Source organism: Lacerta agilis, chromosome 14, assembly GCF_009819535.1.
Source record: "Lacerta agilis isolate rLacAgi1 chromosome 14, rLacAgi1.pri, whole genome shotgun sequence".
Classification (NCBI taxonomy): domain Eukaryota; kingdom Metazoa; phylum Chordata; class Lepidosauria; order Squamata; family Lacertidae; genus Lacerta; species Lacerta agilis.
In genome coordinates, this window is record NC_046325.1 from 46435655 (window position 1) to 46456110 (window position 20456).

General features: G+C 43.3%; 1 protein-coding gene and 1 long non-coding RNA gene across 2 annotated transcripts in view; one reads left to right on the top strand and one right to left on the bottom strand.

The window, feature by feature from the left end:
* Positions 1–20456, top strand: part of FHOD3 (formin homology 2 domain containing 3) — a 270953-nt gene that overhangs the window by 235884 nt on the left and 14613 nt on the right. The window contains 5 exon segments of the mRNA XM_033169563.1: positions 1070–1231; positions 9978–10022; positions 10025–10040; positions 10043–10169; positions 12741–12933. Coding sequence (XP_033025454.1) covers positions 1070–1231; positions 9978–10022; positions 10025–10040; positions 10043–10169; positions 12741–12933 — 543 coding nt within the window.
* On the bottom strand, positions 1019–18458 carry LOC117058406. The gene is made up of 2 exons (XR_004427860.1): positions 18356–18458; positions 1019–1292 (listed from the first exon to the last, which is right to left on the bottom strand). It is a non-coding gene; the product is annotated as an uncharacterized LOC117058406 (long non-coding RNA).

The following is a 20456-nucleotide window of genomic DNA, read 5'->3' on the forward strand; positions in this document are numbered from 1 at the left end:
AGTGAGTGGTTGCATAGGCTCTGGTTCGACTAGCTCCCTACACCCTTGCAGGTAGCGCTGACCCAGAGCTCTAGCATAGGTCAGCCAAGGGTGAACGCCTGAGGGAGGTGGAAAGCCTGGGAACAAACTATGTCCACTCCCCAGTTGCTCCCCTGGACTCAGGCACGGGCACAACCCCTTTTTGGGGGTTGACCAAACCAAGTTGAGTCCCTGAATTCCTTTAACGGAATACCCTTCACATAGGGATGGTGAGACCGTTCTCCCATCCCTATCACCTGAACCAGTGCCTATCCACAACCTTACAAGTTGTGATGAATTGTTACACGGCAGGCGAAACCCAAATGGCTACAGCCGATGAGCCAAGTGGGGAAAATTCCTGCCGTGCCCCTGTCCCAACGAAAGACGACACACGATGGCATAGCAAGGTCAATCGCAAAATACCCTAAAAGTAGGGAGAGGTGGGCGGGTGTTCCGATGCATGAGCCGAAAGAGGAAGCTCTGGGTCACGTGCATAGGTATATATAGGTCCCTCAATCTGTTTAGACTGCACCCCATTGGCCAGATTAAACCCAGCAATGAGGGACCTACCAGTCAGGTGTTGTGGCTATCCAATAGACCCACCCACAACCAGGAGGTCAGTCTCCAGGTCTCACCGCAACATGTGCCCTCTTTTGGGGAGGACACGATTTCCTAAACCCATCTGTTTTTTGTCTCCCAGCCCCTGCAGTGGTCAATCCAAGTGTACTCAGTCCTCAGTGGTATGTTTGGGCTATTTTAGGGTGAGTGCAGCATTTTCTGATTACTGAAGTCCTCGCTGGGTTTATTGGTTTGTTTGTTTTTTAAAGAATTAGCTCCATTAACATTGATGCTTTCAGATGAATGTTAACATGTTAACTATGTATAAATCTGATTTTGCAGCTGTTTAGTAACGTGTTCCATTTTAACCAAGGGCCCCCTGAGAGCAGTCTCTTTCCCGTCAGACATGGTATATTTAAAAAAATAAAAGGAGATTGGCATGTAGAAGTGAATGCAACATGTTGTTTTTATTTCTTTTCTTTCCTTCACATAGGCCAAAGCCTTTGAACTGAGCTACCTCGAGAAAGTTCCAGAAGTCAAGGACACAGTGCATAAGCAGTCTCTCCTTCATCACGTCTGTACGATAGTGGTGGAAAAATTCCCAGACAGCACGGACCTTTATTCTGAGATTGGGGCCATCACGAGGTCAGCCAAGGTACATTTTTGTGTGCAAGGAAATCTCCTTTTTCTATGACAGAAGGGATCTTTATCAGTTTCTGTAAGGGACAAAAAATGGTTCAAGTGTAATATCCAAGTTTGCTTTCATGCTGCTTTTCTCCATTCTTCCTTATAAACAGTGAGCTTAGAAATATGACTTTGTTTTATGTCATTCAGTTGGAATGTTTAGGATATAGGAACTTTCTCTGGCATTTTCCCTCATTTTTCTGTAAAATGGTTTTCTCATCAACGGGTTTTTTTTTTTTTTTAAACAAGCTGTCTATTCCGAAGTGAACGCATTGCTTTTATGGAGCTTTAATAAAGCTATAAAGCAATTAATAGAATTGATATCTGTCAGAACTATGCCACCCCAGCAAGCAATCTTTTACATTTTGGCTACTCTTTGTGTGTGCAGAAAGCAGAGTGTGATGCCTTCTTAATTCACAGGGAAACAAGACAAGATTTTTTTTTGGGGGGGGGGGGTTCTTGGAAACGGTGCAGTGCTTTTGCATGACACCCCCCAGACTGTGAAATAAGCAGTTTAACAAAATCTGGCCTCCTGCATCTCAACAATATTACAACAATATTACAACACTTCTCAACAATATTACAACACTGTATCTCCATAGATTCTTTTAGAAGAGGAGGTGGGAAGTTAGGCATTGAGATAGTACAAGCATCTATCAGTCACTAGCAGCATATAATGAAGAGCTGGGACTGTATAGATGAGAGAAGAGTAGAAGGGAGACTATATAACCTTATAAACATACAATAGATTTTGAAAGAAGCAATACGCACGGATAAGCCTTTCACGAGGGTGCTTCTTCAAGATTCACAACTGCGAACCTTTTAAAATGTCTGCATATCAAACCATTGGCAGACAGACATTCAGTAGGTGGGGAATCATTATTTTGTTCCAGTTCCTTTTCTGATGTTTCTGCATCAGCTATCTCTGATCCTGTCTGTATCGCCAGAGGAGTTCCAATACGGGTGTGTTCCTACAAACCTCTGAGGTCTGGTAAAAGGTAAAGGGACCCCTGACCATTAGGTCCAGTTGCAGACGACTCTGGGGTTGCAGCACTCATCTCGCTTTACTGGCTGAGGGAGCCGGCGTACATCTTCCAGGTCATGTGGCCAGCACAACTAAGCCGCTTCTGGCGGACCAGAGCAGCGCATGGAAACGCCATTTATCGTCCTGCCAGAGCGGTATCTATTTATCTACTTGCACTTTGACGTGCTTGCACACTGCTAGGTTGGCAGGAGCAGGGACTGAGCAACGGGAGCTCACCCTGTCTCAGGGATTCAAACCGCTGGCCTGATCGGCAAGCCCTAGGCTCTGTGGTTTAACCCACAGCGCCACCCGCATTCCCCCCTGTGGTCTGGAATACCCCGCAAATATCCTCCAGCTTCTCAAGAGGGCCCACGCCTACTTGAATTGTGTCACTTTGTCACAAGCGATTCTATTACATCTGCTTTTTCCCCCCATAGACTTCCGCTTGCTTTCACCCATGGAAACCTTTAGATATGATTTCCTCTTTTTAATTATTTTAATTATTTTATTATTTTATTATTTATTGAATTTCTATACTGCCCTATACACGGAGGTGTCAGGGTGGTATATAAATTTTGAGTGTTTGCCTTGGCTGGTGTCAGAGAGAAAGGATACACCCCACCCACCTGTTGAGGCGGGCGGGGGGATGCGTTTCAAGCCATGAGATAATTGCCTCCTGGTTGTGTAGCACCGTTAGCATGTCTTGCCATTGTTGTGACTGTGTCACAATGCTGTGTGACGTTGCTAAGCAGCATACTCAGTCTCAATCAGAGGAAAGGAGCAGTGCTGCTTTGTTCTGCCATTCAACAGGAGAGTTTTGGCAGCAGCCTTTATCAGCTATGGACACTGCGGTTAAGCGCTCAGTTATCCAGATGTCAAGGTGGGATGAATGAGAAAATGTAGGTGTGGCGTGTTCTCGGGTTATTTAGTTGTTTGGGCAAACTAGAATGTGAAGCAGGCTGTGTCTACAAAACACCATGGCTATGCTATCCATGTCTTTTGGAGTGCAGCTGTGCAGGGAGTGAGGAGGCAAAACTGGTGCTGTGTTGAAATTATTATTATTATTACTATTAATATATTTATTGTTATTATTATGTTATTATTTATACCCCACCCATCTGGCTGCATTTCCTCAGCCACTCTGGGCAGCTCCCAACCGAATATTAAAAAGACAATACAGTGGTACCTTTGTTTACAACCATAATCCGTTCCGGAGGTCCAAAATAGGTTGTAACCCAAGGCGCACTTTCGCCAATGGGGCCTCCAAAAAAGAATTTGTTTGTAATAAAAAAAAATGGTTTGTAATCCAAAAAAGGTTGCAAACCAGGCCACGCACTTCCAGGTTTGACGTGTTTGTAATCCAAAATGTATGCAAACCAAGACGCATACAAACCAAGGTACCACTGTACAGCATTAAACATTAAAAACTTCCCTAAACAGGTCTGCCTTCAGATGTCTTTTAAAAGTAAGATAGTTGCTTATTGCCTTGACATCTGATGGGAGGGCATTCCACAGGGCAGGTGCCACAACCAAGAAGGCCCTCTGCCTGGTTTGGAAGCCTGAGTTTGGGTCCTATAAACTTTATAATTAGAAATTAGAAGACGCCTGCTTCTTGGGAGAAAAGCAATGACAAACCTAGACAGCATCTTAAAAAGCAAAGACATCACCTTGCCGACAAAGGTCCGTATAGTTAAAGCTATGGTTTTCCCAGTAGTAATGTACGGAAGTGAGAGCTGGACCATAAAGAAGGCTGATCGCCGAAGAATTGATGCTTTTGAATTATGGTGCTGGAGGAGACCCTTGAGAGTCCCATGGACTGCAAGAAGATCAAACCTATCCATTCTCAATGAAATCAGCCCTGAGTGTTCACTGGCAGGACAGATCCTGAAGTTGAGGCTCCAGTACTTTGGCCACCTCATGAGAAGAGAAGACTCCCTAGAAAAGACCCTGATGTTGGGAAAGATGGAGGGCACAAGGAGAAGGGGACGACAGAGGATGAGATGGTTGGACAGTGTTCTTGAAGCTACTAACATGAGTTTGGCCAAACTGCGAGAGGCAGTGAAGGATAGGCGTGCCTGGCGTGCTCTGGTCCATGGGGTCACGAAGAGTCGGACACGACTGAACAACAACAACAACAAAAACTTTAGAATTCAAGGTCCTCTCAGAAACATTTTGTCTTACAGTTCTTTCCAAGTCTTTCCAGTTGTTGTCTTCCATGCTGTCCAACCTTATTTCGTGTAGCTTTGTTCATTCTTATGATGCCTGAGGTCTTTTTCTTTGGAATTTTTCTGGACGTTAAGAAACAGAAGAGGCTTACTGTAGCATGTCCCATTCCCACTTCTCATAGCTGCCACAAATCAGTGTTCCTGAAGTTGGAAGCCATCCATGCTGCTAAATGGCACAGACTCCAAAAATAGGAGAAATCATATTTAAGAGAAATTGGCATAAATAAGCTTTGGGTATTTTCACTGAGAGTTACATTACAGTTCGGATTCCATATGATCCCCAAAATTCTGAAGAAGTTAAACAACGGAGACTTGGATGTTTCACCTGTATATCTTTTCCTATGTGAACTTCGGTGAGAATGAAAATTAATTATATCCTTGGGAAGAGGCAACCAGGGAATTCCCAAGCCACAAAGTGGTACATAAGCAGAACATTCAGAAACGAAACTATGACTCAAGACACAGAAATGTTGAAGGCCCAAATGCGGATACAGTGGTACCTCGGGTTACAGACTCTTCAGGTTACAGACTCCGCTAACCCAGAAATAGTACCTGGGGTTAAGAACTTTGCTTCAGGGTGAGAACAGAAATTGGGTGGCGGCAGAGGGAGGCCCCATTAGCTAAAGTGGTGCTTCAGGTTAAGAACAGTTTCAGGTTAAGAACGGACCTCCAGAACGAATTAAGTTCTTAACCCGAGGTACCACTGTAGTTCCAATGAGAAATAAAAGTGGGAGGCACCCAAAGGAACTGGTATTGCTGCATAAGGCGCTTACAGATGAGCCGAGAGTTAAGAACGGCAAGCATAAGACATGGAAGAAAGGGGAGATCACAAAGGAGGAGTATATATGAGTTGCAGGGTGAATGTCAGGCAGACTAAAGCTCAGAAAGAGCTCAGGCTTGCAAGAGAGGTTAAAAACAATAATAAAATATTTCATTTGCTGTGTTTGAAGCAAGAGGAGGAACAAGCAAATGGTAGGTTATCTGTGTGGAGAAGACGGAGAAATGCTATTGGGTGTCAAAGTGGAAAGTGATGCCCAACCTGGTGATAACAGAATAAATGATAATAAATAAATGGGAGCTGCAGTCCCAAATAGGAAAAGAGATGGCAAGAGAACATCTAGCTAGTTTAAATAAATTCAAATCTCCAGGGCCCAATGAGCTGCACCCAAGGGTACTTTAGGAATTTGCGGGTGTAATCTCGGAGCCTCTGTCTATAATCTTTGAGGATTCTTGGAGAACAGGTGAGGTCCCTGCACACATAAAGGTAAAGGGACCCCTGACCATCAGATCCAGTCGTGTCCGACTCTGGGGTTGCGACGCTCATCTCGATCTATAGGCCAAGGGAGCCGGCGTTTGTCTGCAGACAGCTTCCGGGTCATGTGGCCAGCATGACAAAGCCGCTTCTGGCGAACCAGAGCAGCGCACGGAAATGCCATTTACCTTCCCACTGGAGCGGTCCCTATTTATCTACTTGCACTTTGACATGCTTTCGAACTGCTAGGTGGGCAGGAGCTGGGACTGAGCAACGGGAGCTCACCCCGTGGCAGGGATTCGAACCGCCGACCTTCCGATCAGCAAGCCCTAGACTCTGTGGTTTAACCCACAGTGCCACCTGCACACTGGAGGTGGGCAAATACCCCCATCTTCAAAAAAGGGCAGGGGTTGTGGGGGGGAAACCCTGTATGTTCATTTATTTCAAAGTATTTACACACTGCAGAAGCACAAAACTCCTAAGTAGCGTGCGTAATAAAATTAGCGCTAAAGCAGTTACAATCCCAAAAACCTTTTTGTTAAAAAAAAAAAAGCATCCCAAAATAAGCATTGAATAAACTCTGCTTATACTCTGTTCACTTTATATTCTAAGTACAGAAGGATCTTGCAGGCACGACAGTGTTGCATCCAAACCAAAGGAAGCCCTTAGGCAGAGCTTCCAGTAGCGTAGCCCTTCCTCGGGCTGTTTACTTCCTGACCAACATCCCTGCCCCTAAAGAAAAAGACACACTAAAACATTTTGGCCATATTACATTGCTAAATCAATGATCTGAGAATCATTTCAAGGCTTCTTCCTTCTTTTGACTTTTTAGTGTTGCCTGATTCTTTCCTTTCTTTCTTTCTTTCTTTCTTTCTTTCTTTCTTTCTTTCTTTCTTTCTTTCTTTCTTTCTCTCTCTCTCTCTCTCTCTCTCTCTCTCTCTTTCTTTCTTTCTTTCTTTCTCTCTCTCTCTCTCTCTCTCTCTTTCTTCTTCTTTCTTTTTCTTTCTTTCTTTGTTTTCTGCGTGTACATTCTGATCCACATCACCTTTTTGTATATTCTCCAAGTTCTTGGCAAAATATGCTCGGTCTGGAAAATAATATTCCGTCCCATCATTTGTTCACAAAATATCCCTGATACTGTTTTTCTCCCAAGTAGAAAAATGGCTTGGGGTAGGATATGTGATTCTGAGCAGAAAAAAATGGTGTGAAAGCAGTTGGTTTACCCACCAGCTCCTCCTGCCAGTATTTCCCCCTACTTGTTGCAATATACAGGTCTGCTTGTCAGGGTTTTTTCAATAAAAAAAAAATATTTCGAAAACCAAGAGATTACTGATATGGTTCCCAAATATCCAGCGTGGCACTGAGTCACAGCACAAAGCACAGGCTTCACAATTAGATGCTCCTTAAAAAACATCTATGCCAATGGTTTGACCCAGATTTTTGTCCTGAAGCACATATACAATTGAGCGAATATGTCCTCATTTTCTAAATGAGTCAGGATCTTGAAAGGACTTCATATTTTCGCATTATTTACTATTCCTACTGAGGCCAAGGAATGAATTGTACTTTAAAGTTAGGTAGGAAAAATCCCATCACCAGACTGGCAAGTACAGGAGACTTTTTAAAAAAGAAAGAAGCCAAATACCTTATATTACTCATTGTGCTTTTGGGAGGCCATAATTTTGGCCATGAATGATATACACTTAACCAGAGCAAGAGTCACTTCCTTTATCATGTGGTTTGGTTTTAACTTTCTGAGAAAAAAATGAAGTTGCAGGAATTGGGGGGAAAGGTGGAGCAAGTAGTTTGTTTGTTTGTTTGTTTAATTTGTATTAATTTGTTTAATCTGTAGATCTCAGGGCGGTTCACAGCATAAAAATACAAGATAGAAAACACAAAGTACATAATAAAAGCAATTTATAGCTAGCCCTTGTCACATTACTGCAGCCTGTAATATATTTATCCGGTGTTCAATCTGGCCAACCTAAAGCAAGGAATAAGTGGGGCTCTACCTTCTTGGCAGCAGTGTCCCTTTCTAGGGTGGGGCCGTGGGAAGGTTGGGGCTCTGCAGGTGCCCATTGCTTTGAACTGTACACCTCACAGCCCCGAACGCACTGCTTCCCTGCCCTGGAAAGCAGCAGAGACCATTGTGTTGACAGGACAAGTCTGTGTCAGTTGGTTCCTTTTCTACAGAAAAAGAAATAGCTGGGATTTGCATGCTCTTAGCTGAACCTGGCTTCTATTTCGTTGTAACGTGAACGGTAGCAGTTTCAGCATATGTGTTTCCACTCGGTGTGAGCTTTTGTGTAGTTAAATCGCACAGAGCTCCCTGTTTGTAGCAACATAACCAAGCTGCAGGGCTCTGCCACTTAAACACCTTTTATGGTTAATAAACAGGAGAACCCTCATCTCGTTTACTTTATTAAGGAATTTATTGGCTTCCCCTACATTAAGCTTTACTAGCACGATTGCACTGTGTTGACACAAGACTTTCAAAGTTCAAAAGATATCTTCCTGCACAGACGTACAATTGCACTTTTCCAAAAGGAGCTGTAAGGATTGACTTCCGTAAACAGAATCGAGGTCTATTAGGACTCCATTGCTCCCATTGTCATCAGGCCAGGAAAGCATGAAGCGAAAAGGAGCAATGGGTCAGGCAGCCATATGCTAGAGGGATTGATGGAGACCATTGTGGTCTGCTGGGACACACTTGGGTCCAGAGCTAGTGGCACAGGTTAGTCTTAGAAACCAGGGCCACTCAGCCATGAGACAAGTTGATGCAAAACACTACTAAACCTAGGTTACGTAAATACAATCCTGGTAACAACACACACAACGTAACAGGCTGTTTATGACTATGTAACTTCTATTTCAAACAGAATTCAACATAGAATATCTCACAAAGTGTAATTCCATAGGCCAACACATCATACAAACAGAACATATCAAGAGAAATTAAAATCCAGGATGGTCCATTTGGTTCCTAAATTGGCATATTGGCAATAACCACAATATGGTATGGTTACCTTATGATGTTCCACGTATTGCTGCTTTATGTGGAAATTAAGGTCCAATGGACTTTATCTCCTGACCATCCATTGGACTTTAATTTCTCTTGATATGTTCTGTTTGCATGATGTGCTGGTCTATGGAATTACACTTTGCGACATATTACATGAGGCAAGGTGCCAGAATCCACAGGGACAGCAAATCGGCCACTAAGGAATGCATCTCCTGCTGCTCTTCCTGCAACAGCTTCAGCATGCTCCTTGGGGGCTGCATCTCCTCAGCATCTTGTGATCAGTTATGTGGGGTGGGGCTTACCTGCCTCCTCACACACAATATTTTATTCAAGTTGGCACCCCTGATCTTCGCTCACCCCTTCTCTCCTGCCCAGGGGTAGGGGGCACCATTTTGTGGTTTGCCTCAGGTGCCAAAATGTCTTGGACCGGCCTTGTTAGGAGCACAGCCCAACAGACCCGAAGGTGTTTTCAAATTGGCACCCCAGGTATTCTTGGCCAAAAGCAAGCAAGGCTCAAAGCCTTCAGGAAATGGCCGGATGGAAAATTAGAAATTTACCCAGTTCTCCAGGTGAGGGAAGAAACGGGGAATCCAATCAGGTGGTCAAAACAAGAAGAGCCAGACCAAAGAGGGGGAGGGGGCACAAGAAACAGCCGCCCAGCTGCACTCACATCCATGCAAAACCTGCCTGGATTTCCCAGGTGATTTGCTCAGCAACCAGCCAGACTTCCAGCCAGACTTCCATATATGACTAGTAGACTGTTTTGTGTCTTGGGTCATATAGTGTGGACTATATTTTGTAGGATTTGTATGTGATGGAAAACAAAATGCTTCTTCAATTAAATTATTAACTAAGAATTTGTTAGTGTGTACATATACAGTAGAACCTCTACTTACCACTGTCCCTACTCACAAACAATTCGACTCGCAAACCGCGGCAAACCCGGAAGTAAATACCAGGTTTGCTGCGATTCGCGCATGCGCAGAAGCGGCTTCTGCCGTCTACAGATGCGCAGAACGGCGCTTCTACTAGCGACCCAGATCGACTCACGAAACGGACCTCTGGAACGGATTCCGTTCTTAATCTTAATCTTAATAATTATAAATATTATATATAGTGATGGTGGTGATGATATGTGCATGTGTGTAGAAATATATATAAATCTAATCATTCTATTTCCCCCCTTCTTGTTAGGTTGATTTTGAACAACTCCGGGACAACTTATGTCAATGGAGAAGAAACGGTGCAAAGCATCATGGATCACCTGAAGGCCATAGCAAAGCATGAAATGAAACCAACTCTAAAGCAAAAGATGTCTGAGTTCCTTAAAGACTGTGCAGAAAGAATAATAATTTTAAAAATTGTCCATAGAAGAATAATTAACAGGTAGAGTACCAGGGAATAATATGGATGTGTACCATTGAGATGTCTCATTAAAAAATGATGATATTCTAAGTTGTCCTGGGCAAAATCCTGCTGTAAGTAGCAGCGAGTTTTTAGCAAAGCTGGGGTGAAGTCATCACAGAGATAGGCCTCATAATTGAGCCTGAGAGAGACAGCTTGATTTACCCTGCTATGTGCCGAAGAAGATCCTGTTGCATTCCCAATGACAGTTTCAGAAGCGCAGCAGAATCTACCGATACTTCCTCTTTGCCCCAATGAGACTCCAAACCCCTTTGCTCTCTTCCTGCTACCTGCCTACCTAACTTGCTTGCTACTTTTCCACAGTATTGGAGGGAGATCGCTCTCTTTTCTCCACATCTGGCCCCTGCAGTTAGTACCATCAACCTTCAAGCAAAAAACTACCTTATTTATTAAGCCTCAAGGTCACACGCGTGGATGTTATTATTATTATTTACTGATTTTTGATGTAAAGATGTCTGTGCTCAAGGCCAAACCCATCATTAGGCAGGTTGATGTGGCCGCCGCAGGAGCTGGAGGCTGAACATGCCTTCCGAGTTTCCTGCTCATTGGACCTGAGTGTGCTGTACCTGTTGCCCTGTGTGCAGGGCATCTATCCTGGACTACTACATACAATAGGGGTTTCAAGTAGGGTAGATAAAAACCAATGGACTTTTTTAAAAATGGATTTTTTTAAAATTTAAATCCAGATTTTTAAAATAAAATGCTTTTGGGGGAAAATCTTTCATAAAGATAGTTTTCTATTTATGTTACATATAGTCCAAAGGCTATTCATCAGGAAATAAGGATTCGTTTATGTTTTTCATGTGTGCTAAAACTCAGGTCTAAGGTTAATTAACCCCATCAGTTATAAACATGGATACATATGCTATAATGTTATTGTTTTAGATAAATAAATTGTTATTAAGGAAATGATTATTTTTCTCCTTCCGATAAAGTACAGCAGAGAAGTTGTCCAAATATAAACAGTTAACTTATTAAACCTCACAATAGTTTCATAATTATGTGTCACTGTATTTCTAATAGTATAACCAAATCAGTAAATTTTGATATAACCATAAAACTACTCTGAAAATTTATTATTCCAAAAATGAAACCTTCATCTCGGTTGTAAATATTAAGATTATGCCAGCAAGAATGAGTCTTTCTGTAAAAATTTTTTTGATTTAAATCAAGTCTTACTGACTAGTGATTTAAATCGATTGATTTAAATCAAATCCACCCTGATTTCAAGTATAATATAGGGGTTTCAAGTATAATAAATATGTTGTTTTGTACCATCCTGACCCCAAAATGACATTTTTTTATTCATTGTTGCTTTAAGATGCAACATAATTTCATTAGATGTTTTATCTATTATGTATCACCATATACTAGGAAGACTCTCTGTCATTATTGTTTTTCATTCATTGGCCCATAATGATGCCAAGGGAAATAATGTCAAGCAGAAACACCAAGAAACATTTCAGTCAATTTATTTGTATGCTACCTTTCCAGAATTAAAACCATGCTCAAGGCAGATTACCAACATGTAAAAAATAACCTAACTACAAACAGAATCATAGAATTGTAGAGTCCAACATACAGAATAGTTACCAGAAGATGGAAAGCCTGGAAGCCACTGACAGTAAGGTTGCATCCAGCTCATCAGGAGCTCAACCCACTAGTATAAACAATAAATAAACATCAAAAAGTACAAAATCAAATTGAACAATTTACGCAATAAATCGTAAGAATATCTAAAACAGAGATACAAAAATTAGTATCAACAGCAGCTACAAAAACCCCAACAAAAACCCAACAGGCACTCCAGTCCAAGAGTCTGTTCAACAGCCACAGCTTTTGTAGCTGGAGTCAGTCCTGGCCCCGCCCCTCCCAAGCCAGGTGGGGAAAAGGCCTGCACGGCAGGGAGCAGGTCTTCCAGGATCACAGCCAAGATAGTCTCTGGCCTCCAGCAGCTTCAGCTTTGTAGCTGGAGTCAGTCACAGCCCACCCTCCCTAGACTTAGTGGGGAAAGAATCTGCAAGGAAGGCTGGGAGCAGGTCTTGCAAGAGTGACACCCAAGATAAATTCATAATTCCAAAGCAGATTATCAATTTCATGCTCCTCTGACTTACTGTGTCCCTATAACAAAGGCATTTCACCTAGATCAGGCATGGTCCAACAGGTAGATGTGATCTACTGGTAGATCACTGGACATATGTGGTAGATCACTGGCTCCCCCCAAAGAAGCTCAGCAACTTCGGCTCCCCTAAAAAAAAAGCTCTGTATCTTTGCCCTGAAGCCCCCCCCCAAACAGGGCTTTCCTTCCTAAAAAAAAGCTCAACATCTCAATCTGAACCCCCCCCCCCCAAAAAAGGGGGTAGATCACTGCCAGTTTTTTTGAGTAGATCGCAGTCTCTTGGAAGGTGGCCACCCCTGACCTAGATCGTGTCATATTCCCTAAAACACCACTGCTGCAACAATCCTGGGGGTTGAGGGGCTTCTGTTACTTGTTGGATGGAAGCTATAGATGACTCAATTCTGTTTTTCTAGGTTTCCACTCCTTCTGTTATTTATGGGATACCCTCCTTACGCAATCCGCGAAGTCAACATCAATAAGTTCTGCAAAATTATTAGTGAGTTTGCCCTGGAGTATCGCACCACGAGGGAGCGCGTTTTGCAACAGAAGCAGAAACGAGCCAACCACAGAGAAAGAAACAAAACCAGAGGGAAAATGATTACGGATGTAAGTAAAATCTCATCCAGCAAAAGTTTGTAGAGTTTTGTTGCCGGCAAATGACATACTATAAGATCCATTATCCAAACGGCTCTCTCTCTCTCTCTCTCGTTTCTTCTTTTTCAAGGAACTCTTCTATGAAAGTAGAAGGTTGTGCTGCATAACTCATCCTCTCCAAGCAGCAGTACCTAAAGTAGCTCCTTTAGCCTACTCCTCTTCCAGAATTAGGGTGCCATGATCATGCATGGACCCACTTAAATCAGTACCCAGGCATATGTCATCTCATGGCTGCATCCCAGCATCCAGCAGTAAGATCAGGCATGAGCCACGGGATCACACGCTCTCTTACTGGCAGCCCCTGACTTCAGCTCTCCCTCACACAGGGGTGTATGAAGGGGGTAGGGGGTAGACCACCCCAGGCACTGCCCTGTGTGTGTGTGACAAGATGGCCCGCTGCCTCCCCCAGCTGTAGAGCAGCAGAGGGCGCACACGCAGTTAGTGTGGGCGCTGCTCGCGCTGCATCCGCACGGTTTCCATACGGGCTGCCATGCCTGCGCAGTCTGCACGGGCTGCCACTCGCACACGGCATCCGTACAGGCGTCCGTATGGGCTACCACTCACACGCGGCATACGTATAGGCTGCCACTTGCACACGGCGTCCGTACAGGCGTCTGCCGCATGGGCTGCCGCACGTGTGCAGTCTGTACAGACGCCACGCATTCATCACCGGGGGGTTCACCCCACCCCTCGGCGTCCCGCCTCGGGTGACGGAGAGGTTTCCTCCGGCACTGTCCGCACATGCTGCTTCCCTTACTGGTCTTAGCCATGTTTAGACTGATACCAGTGACATTAACTACTGTTATTGTTGGTGCTGGTGTAACTCGCAAGCCAAGGAGAAGTGGAGCAGGGAAGGGAAGGGGAGGTGCTGGCAAGGCAGGAAGTACATCGACTCGCAGAACCTCCCAGCTTCTTAACAATAATTATCAGGAATAGGAAGGTATTCACATGCGCAGTGGTACTTCTGTGGTGGAGAACAGGAAGCGTCTACCTGCACATGGACTAGATTATGGTGCCAGGCAACTGCTATTCAATATTATATGTTCTGTTTCAGTGCAATTCTATTTCCCAAGCACCTAAGTCAGCCAGAGCTGTACTTCCTCAGACTTGACAACACTAACCTCTCTGCTTGAATGTCATGAAATACTAGCTAACCACTCGTTAAAGGGTGGTTTCTGATGGCTACTTATTATGCACTGATAACCATAAATGTTATTTAAATGCAATGGGGGGAATTGTTCTGGCACCAACCAAACATTAAGTAGCAGGAGTACAATATTTTGGGGAGTTTGCTTGCACTCAGTGGTACACGAGGTTCACTCTGAATCAGGATCTAATGTCGGATGGGGAGGCTGGAGAGACATATTTTAAATAACTGACCTCTTATTTCATTTTTATAAACAATTCTGATTTTCAGTTTTAATGATTAAAAATCATTTCGTGTGCTTTAGCTTTAGAGTTTTAATGTTGAAATGAAAATTATTTCTATGTGATGCAAGTTCTAATCGGAATTATTAATTTGAGATTGGAATAGATGTTACCTAATAAGGATTGCTAATTGGGCTGCAGGGAAAGGGATGCACAGCCTACTTTTATAAAATAAGATTACTTTTTCACTGTCAAGTGACCTTTAAAAATCCCCTAGGACTTTTAAATCTTCTTTTAAGTTGATGCGGTTTCATTCAGTCCAAAAAAAGTTTAAAGAAGTGCCAGTACTTAATAAAAGTTTCCAGCTGTCTTCAAAATCCAACTCTGGAGTCTCCATTAGATGTGAATGTTTTGTTGCATATGGAGCTACCTCTATCTGGGCTTTGGCAGGGGCAGCTGTGCTCTGATTAGCAGCATGGCCAAAATCTCGGGCAAGCTAAGTAAAAGAATACAATAAAAAAAAAAACACCATTCCAATATATGGATCCAAATGGGCATGGGTTTAAATCACTGCCTCCCTATCATTTGTAGATCTTTCCTGGCAGTGATCTCTCAGACACTGGAAATTTGACTCATATTGAATAACTTTCAAACTGTATTGTTATTACACAAGGATTGTTTTCTTTTAAATCTGGCACCCCATTAAGAAAGTGGACGTTCCTCCCCCCCCAATAATATTATATACTTTTGGCAAAACATAGCACTGCACATATTTTAAGTGCAAGGCAGGGGCAGTGGACAGTCTATTATCTTCAGAACCTTCTGCATTCATGTGCCATGCTTATTCATAATATCTTTCTTTATAAATGTTATATATGTATTATATATATTTTCTGCGTCTACACATAGATATGCACGTATGTACGTATCATATATAGTGCCGTAACAGCTCCAGCAGCAGAGCGATCCTAGTTACATGCTCTGCCCCCTCTGCTGCTGCCCCAGAGAGCTTAGGGCTGCTGATCCCTTAAACAAGGGGCTCGTCCACACTTCTGTTTGCCCCACTACTTTCCTGCCAGCTTTAGCGCTGGATCAGAACAAACGGCAATTGGCTTTTACCATGAACTGCCATGTGTTCCGATTTAGCACTAAAGAGCAAGTTTTCCCAGGGGAAAGAGGTGCGACAAAGGCCACTCCGCCCTGTGCCTAGTGAAGGTGGACAAGCTAAGGACAGGTTTTATTGTGGGGAAAGCAGAGCATGAAATCAGGCAAGGCAGAAAATGAATGGGAAGCAACTTGTTATATCCCTTAATTACTGTTATGACTTTAAATATTATTGGCTAGTAGAAAAGAGTCCCAGGGGAAAATATTCATTCTGTTTCAAGGAGATAAGTCTTTAGCCTTAATAAAATAAGCAAGCTGGTGGGATTATCTCATGTGTGGGATGTAAAGGCGCAGTCAAGTGCAACATTCTGACATAGGACTAATGGCCTCCATGTTCTAGCCGGTTGCTGTGACAACCAGTTTGTTGGTTGCTGGTAGTTTTGAAAGATAACTGCTCAGTTGCAGTTACCTCAGGACCAGCTTCCCTCTGGTATAGTTATTTGCTTGTTATGTAACCTAAGCCTGCCTTCAGGTTGTTGTTGTTGTTGTTGTTGTTGTTGTTGTTCAGTCATGTCCGACTCTTCGTGACCCCATGGACCAGAGCACGCCAGGCACGCCTATCCTTCACTGCCTCCCGCAGTTTGGCCAAACTCATGTTAGTAGCTTCGAGAACACTGTCCAACCATCTCATCCTCTGTCGTCCCCTTCTCCTTGTGCCCTCCATCTTTCCCAACATCAGGGTCTTTTCTAGGGAGTCTTCTCTTCTCATGAGGTGGCTGCCTTCAGGTACAGTTCTGTAAACCTGAATGAATCTGAGAGTAAAATAGTTTTATATTAACATGAATCAGATTCATGTGTGTATTCTTTAAGAGGGATTCAAAGGGATTTTTAACCAGGAAGGCATCTTTATTAGTAGAATTCAGGTGAGTCAGCAACAAGCTGATCGCTGCATAAACTTATAAAGTGGATTGTTTAACTCTGCTAAAGTAAACCTTCCCACATCATGGACAAATACAGTGGTACCTCGGTTTAAGAACAGCCCTGTTTACGAACTATTCGGTTTACGAACTCCGCACAACCGGAAGTAGTGTCCCGATTTGCGAACTTTACCTCAGTCCAAGAACGGAAGCCGAATGGTGGAAGGGCACCAGTGGCGGGAGGCCTCATTAGGGAAAGCACGCCTCAGTTTAAGAACTGGTTTCGGTTTAAGAATGGACTTCCAGAACGGATTAAGTTCATAAACCAAGGTACCATTGTAACCTGTAATGTTGTTCCCCAAAAGGGACACTCAGATTTGGGACACTACTGCCATCGTGCTCCAATCTTTTCTTTTTTTAATGAATCATACCAAAAATCCTGTTTAAACTTCTAATATAAGGTCTCCGGTGTGAGCCTGATAGGCAGAGGGAATGGTTTATAATTAATAACCCAAACCTCACCAGGAGGATCAAGGATCTCAGTGCGATACAGTAAATCACACTTATTTCTATTTACATGTGTTTGCATCACTCCAACAGATGTATATTGAGACTGCCTAGTCCAATCTGGCAGTTCCCCAACCTCCCAAGGAAAATAATGTGCAGCCAAAATAGAAATGTTCGCCTTTAAAATTGATGGTTGGATCAAAAAACCAAACATTTGTCTATACTGCAGAATTTCTGTATCTGTGACACAGTATATATCCAGTCTGTCATTAGAAGATTTTATTATTTCCATTACGATCTGAAAAGATAGGAATGCTTTTCCTGAAATTCTGTCAAAATCTGCCTCCCTCTTTCTTCAGATAATCCCTTTTTTTTCTTGAGAACTATGGCAATAGGAGTACTGCTTTTCTCTTCTTTGTGTCCAGCATTTTTGCACTAGACCAGATTGAGGTTAGCATAGGTTTGTTTTTTTTAAAAAAAAAACCTTTCCTTTAGTGGAAGAGTTTTTTTAAAAAAAACAAAACAAAAACTTTCTTTAGTGGAAGAAAACTGATCACGTTCTGAAACTACTCAGCTCACTGACAATACTGAAACTGGTCTTAAGAATGTTTCCTATATTATATCTGGATGTCACAGGAATGCCCATTCAAGATATATCTGGACAAAAGTCATAACACAGGAAGGATGTATAACCATGTCTACTTTATGATCACGTTTAATCAGTGCGGCAGTTACATTAAAGATCAGAATTGCAAATGAAAATTGTAATATGGAAAGCACATTACTAAGAAATAGTGTCTGCAGTTTGCCTTTTTCCTCCTCAAAAGACAGTTTCCTTGCGTCATGCCTTTCACATTATAAGTTTCAAGAGGGGGACCGTCTTGTTGCTTGTTTTTCTAAACTATTCTGGGAGTGTTTGTCAGCTGAACAGTGGGTTAAAAATGCTTTTAGATAAATGTATCTAACCAAAGAATAATATAATACTAGAAACAAATATGCCACACTACAATCCACAATCCATTTTTTTTTAAATCAAGCATCCTCATTCATTTTGAAGGATTTACTTGTGGCCCACTCCATCCCAAAGGCACCAAGTGACTGGCATTAATATTTACCTTCACTTTGCCACCATTTAGTCAATAAATAGCAAATGGCCGTTGAAGCACACAAAGCTCCAACAACAGTACAGACCTTGTACGGTTTAAATCTCTTGATAGGATGTACAGATGATTAGAAGTACAAATATTTTACCTGTCCCCAAATGACCTTTTAGATTTCTGTCATTAATGCTAGGGGGTTACTTATATAGTGTTGTTTTCTGGAGTGATATGTTTTTGCTGGCAATGAATTGGCTTGCCATAATGAGAATAAGCAATCGGAGCATACCTACAGAGGTTCCGTTGGATAAAGGCTGGCTATCTTTCAGTGTCGCTAGGCCCAAAGCAAAACAAACAGCTCCCTCGTGGAACAAAACATACCCTTAAAAAGCAATGCTAGCCTGCTGTCGTCCTGTCTCTCCCACAGCTAATCTTTCTTGCACCGAGTGTGCCGAAAACACCATGAAAGACAAAACAAATGAGTCCCTCATTTTTCAATTGCAAATGTTTCTGGAACAAAGAAACGAAATGGATGGATTCAGATAAAATAATATCTGAGAAAGACTTTTTGTTAATGATTGGGCGCAATTCAACTAAAGTTAGAGACATAACTGATGGCCAAACTAGATGTGATATAGGAGACACATGAAGTGTTTCCCATCTCCCCCTCCCCCCGCTTTATTTTTATTTTTACTTTGCTGTAGCCATAGGGTCTACATCTGCATCTTATTTCAACAGTGCCACAGTGCAAGGGATCTTTTAACCACCCCCTTCGGGCTAATTTCACAATCAAAACAGATCACGGCTGCTTGGGGGGGGGAGTAGAGACTGCCCAGGGGTGAGACGTTGCTGCACCAGGCCACTGCCTCCATCAAACTTGGAGCCCTCTGCTGCGAGAGTAAAACGTGAAGATCTGTAAGGTGCAGGTCCAGTTTCCCCTGCCACCTGCCATGGTTACAGTGACCCAGAAGTGCCTCCACCCCCCCCCCACTGCTGCCTTCTCCCCCGGGGCGGCCATGACGATGGGACCCAACTACCGGTCCTTTGCCCAGACGGTGTTGGCAGGCCCTTGCAGCTGAACCTGGCTACTATGTCTTGGCTGTTCATCGGAAGAAAGAACTGCTACTTCTCAAGTGCGCACTAAGACACCAACAAATGGGTTGTCATCCTCCACTCGCCTGAAGATGCAGAAACATGTAATCACACCAACCTGATGCTTGCTGCATCCATTCCTTTGGACGAGCATGAAATAAATTTTAAAAAATTAAATTGTCCAGTAGCACCTTAGAGAGCAACTAAGTTTGTTCTGGGTATAAGTTTTCATGTGCATAGACACTTCTTCAGACGAGCAGTTCATGTTTCTGCTTGAATCGCTATGATTCTATTATCTTTTCTATTTGTATCGCCTTCCACAATACAAACTGGGCATCACTCAACGAAGTCCTATTGAGCACAGTGGAACTTACTTCTTTGTAAACATCCATAGGGTTTACGGACACTCCAGCAGAGAGAAGCAGAGCCAGAACAGCACAAAGCCAGTCAGATAGAGCCTCTCCTCTTTCCAGAGGGGAGCCATTTCCTGCCTGGGGGGGGGGCGTGTTCGACCCCCTGCCTTAGCTCCTTCTTTCTGCCGCGTCATGCCCATAGCCAGCCAATAGGACTGGCTGGGGGGCGGTGTCTGGCTGCATTCAAGCAGCCCGGCAAATGCCATTTTACTCATTCTGCTCCTCGCTCACATCGGATCTCCCGCCCTCCATCCCTTTAGGTCTTGCTAGGCTTTTTGACCTTGCTATGGACTTCAGTTGGTCGCCTTGGTTGCCCAGGGGGGCCTGGTAGGAGTTTTTTATCCATTTGGCAAATTGGCACTGGCCTCTTGGTTTTTTTCGTCTACCTCGTAGCAACTCGTCACAACTTTATGGTATTGGCGGTTAGGCATTGGAATATTCAATAGGTGATGTAATATGTGTGGTGTGTTGGAGGTCAGGTTGCGGCCATCACCTACTTCCTAAGGGTATCCCTTTAAAGGGATCCGGCGGTCGTGGATCCTGTCCAATGCCCTGCTAGTAGCTGGGGCCATGGCACAACCCCCGGTGACGTCAGGGGAAGCTTCCAGTTGAATTTGCATCAACAAGCTCCTCCCACTGGTTGTTAACCCTAAAGTGATTCCCCCCCCCACGGGGTGGAGTCTGGTGTTGCACTCTTGTCCAATGCCTAAGCCAATACCACTCACACGCCGTAACCAATAAAGTTGTGGCCTTATTTTACCCATTAACCAAAAATCATGTGTCCATGTGCTTTATTTACTCCACGCGGGTGATGGGTCATTGACTCGCAACTCTTCCTTTGTGGAGGTAGTTATGGTAGTAAGTATTTTGCAGGCTTTGCTCTAGATCAAGATGTTAGCGAAACTGTCCCTTCTCCCTTTAATGTGCCTCAGATTAAATTCTCACCGCAATGTTTCAGTTTTGACCCATTGTATCAA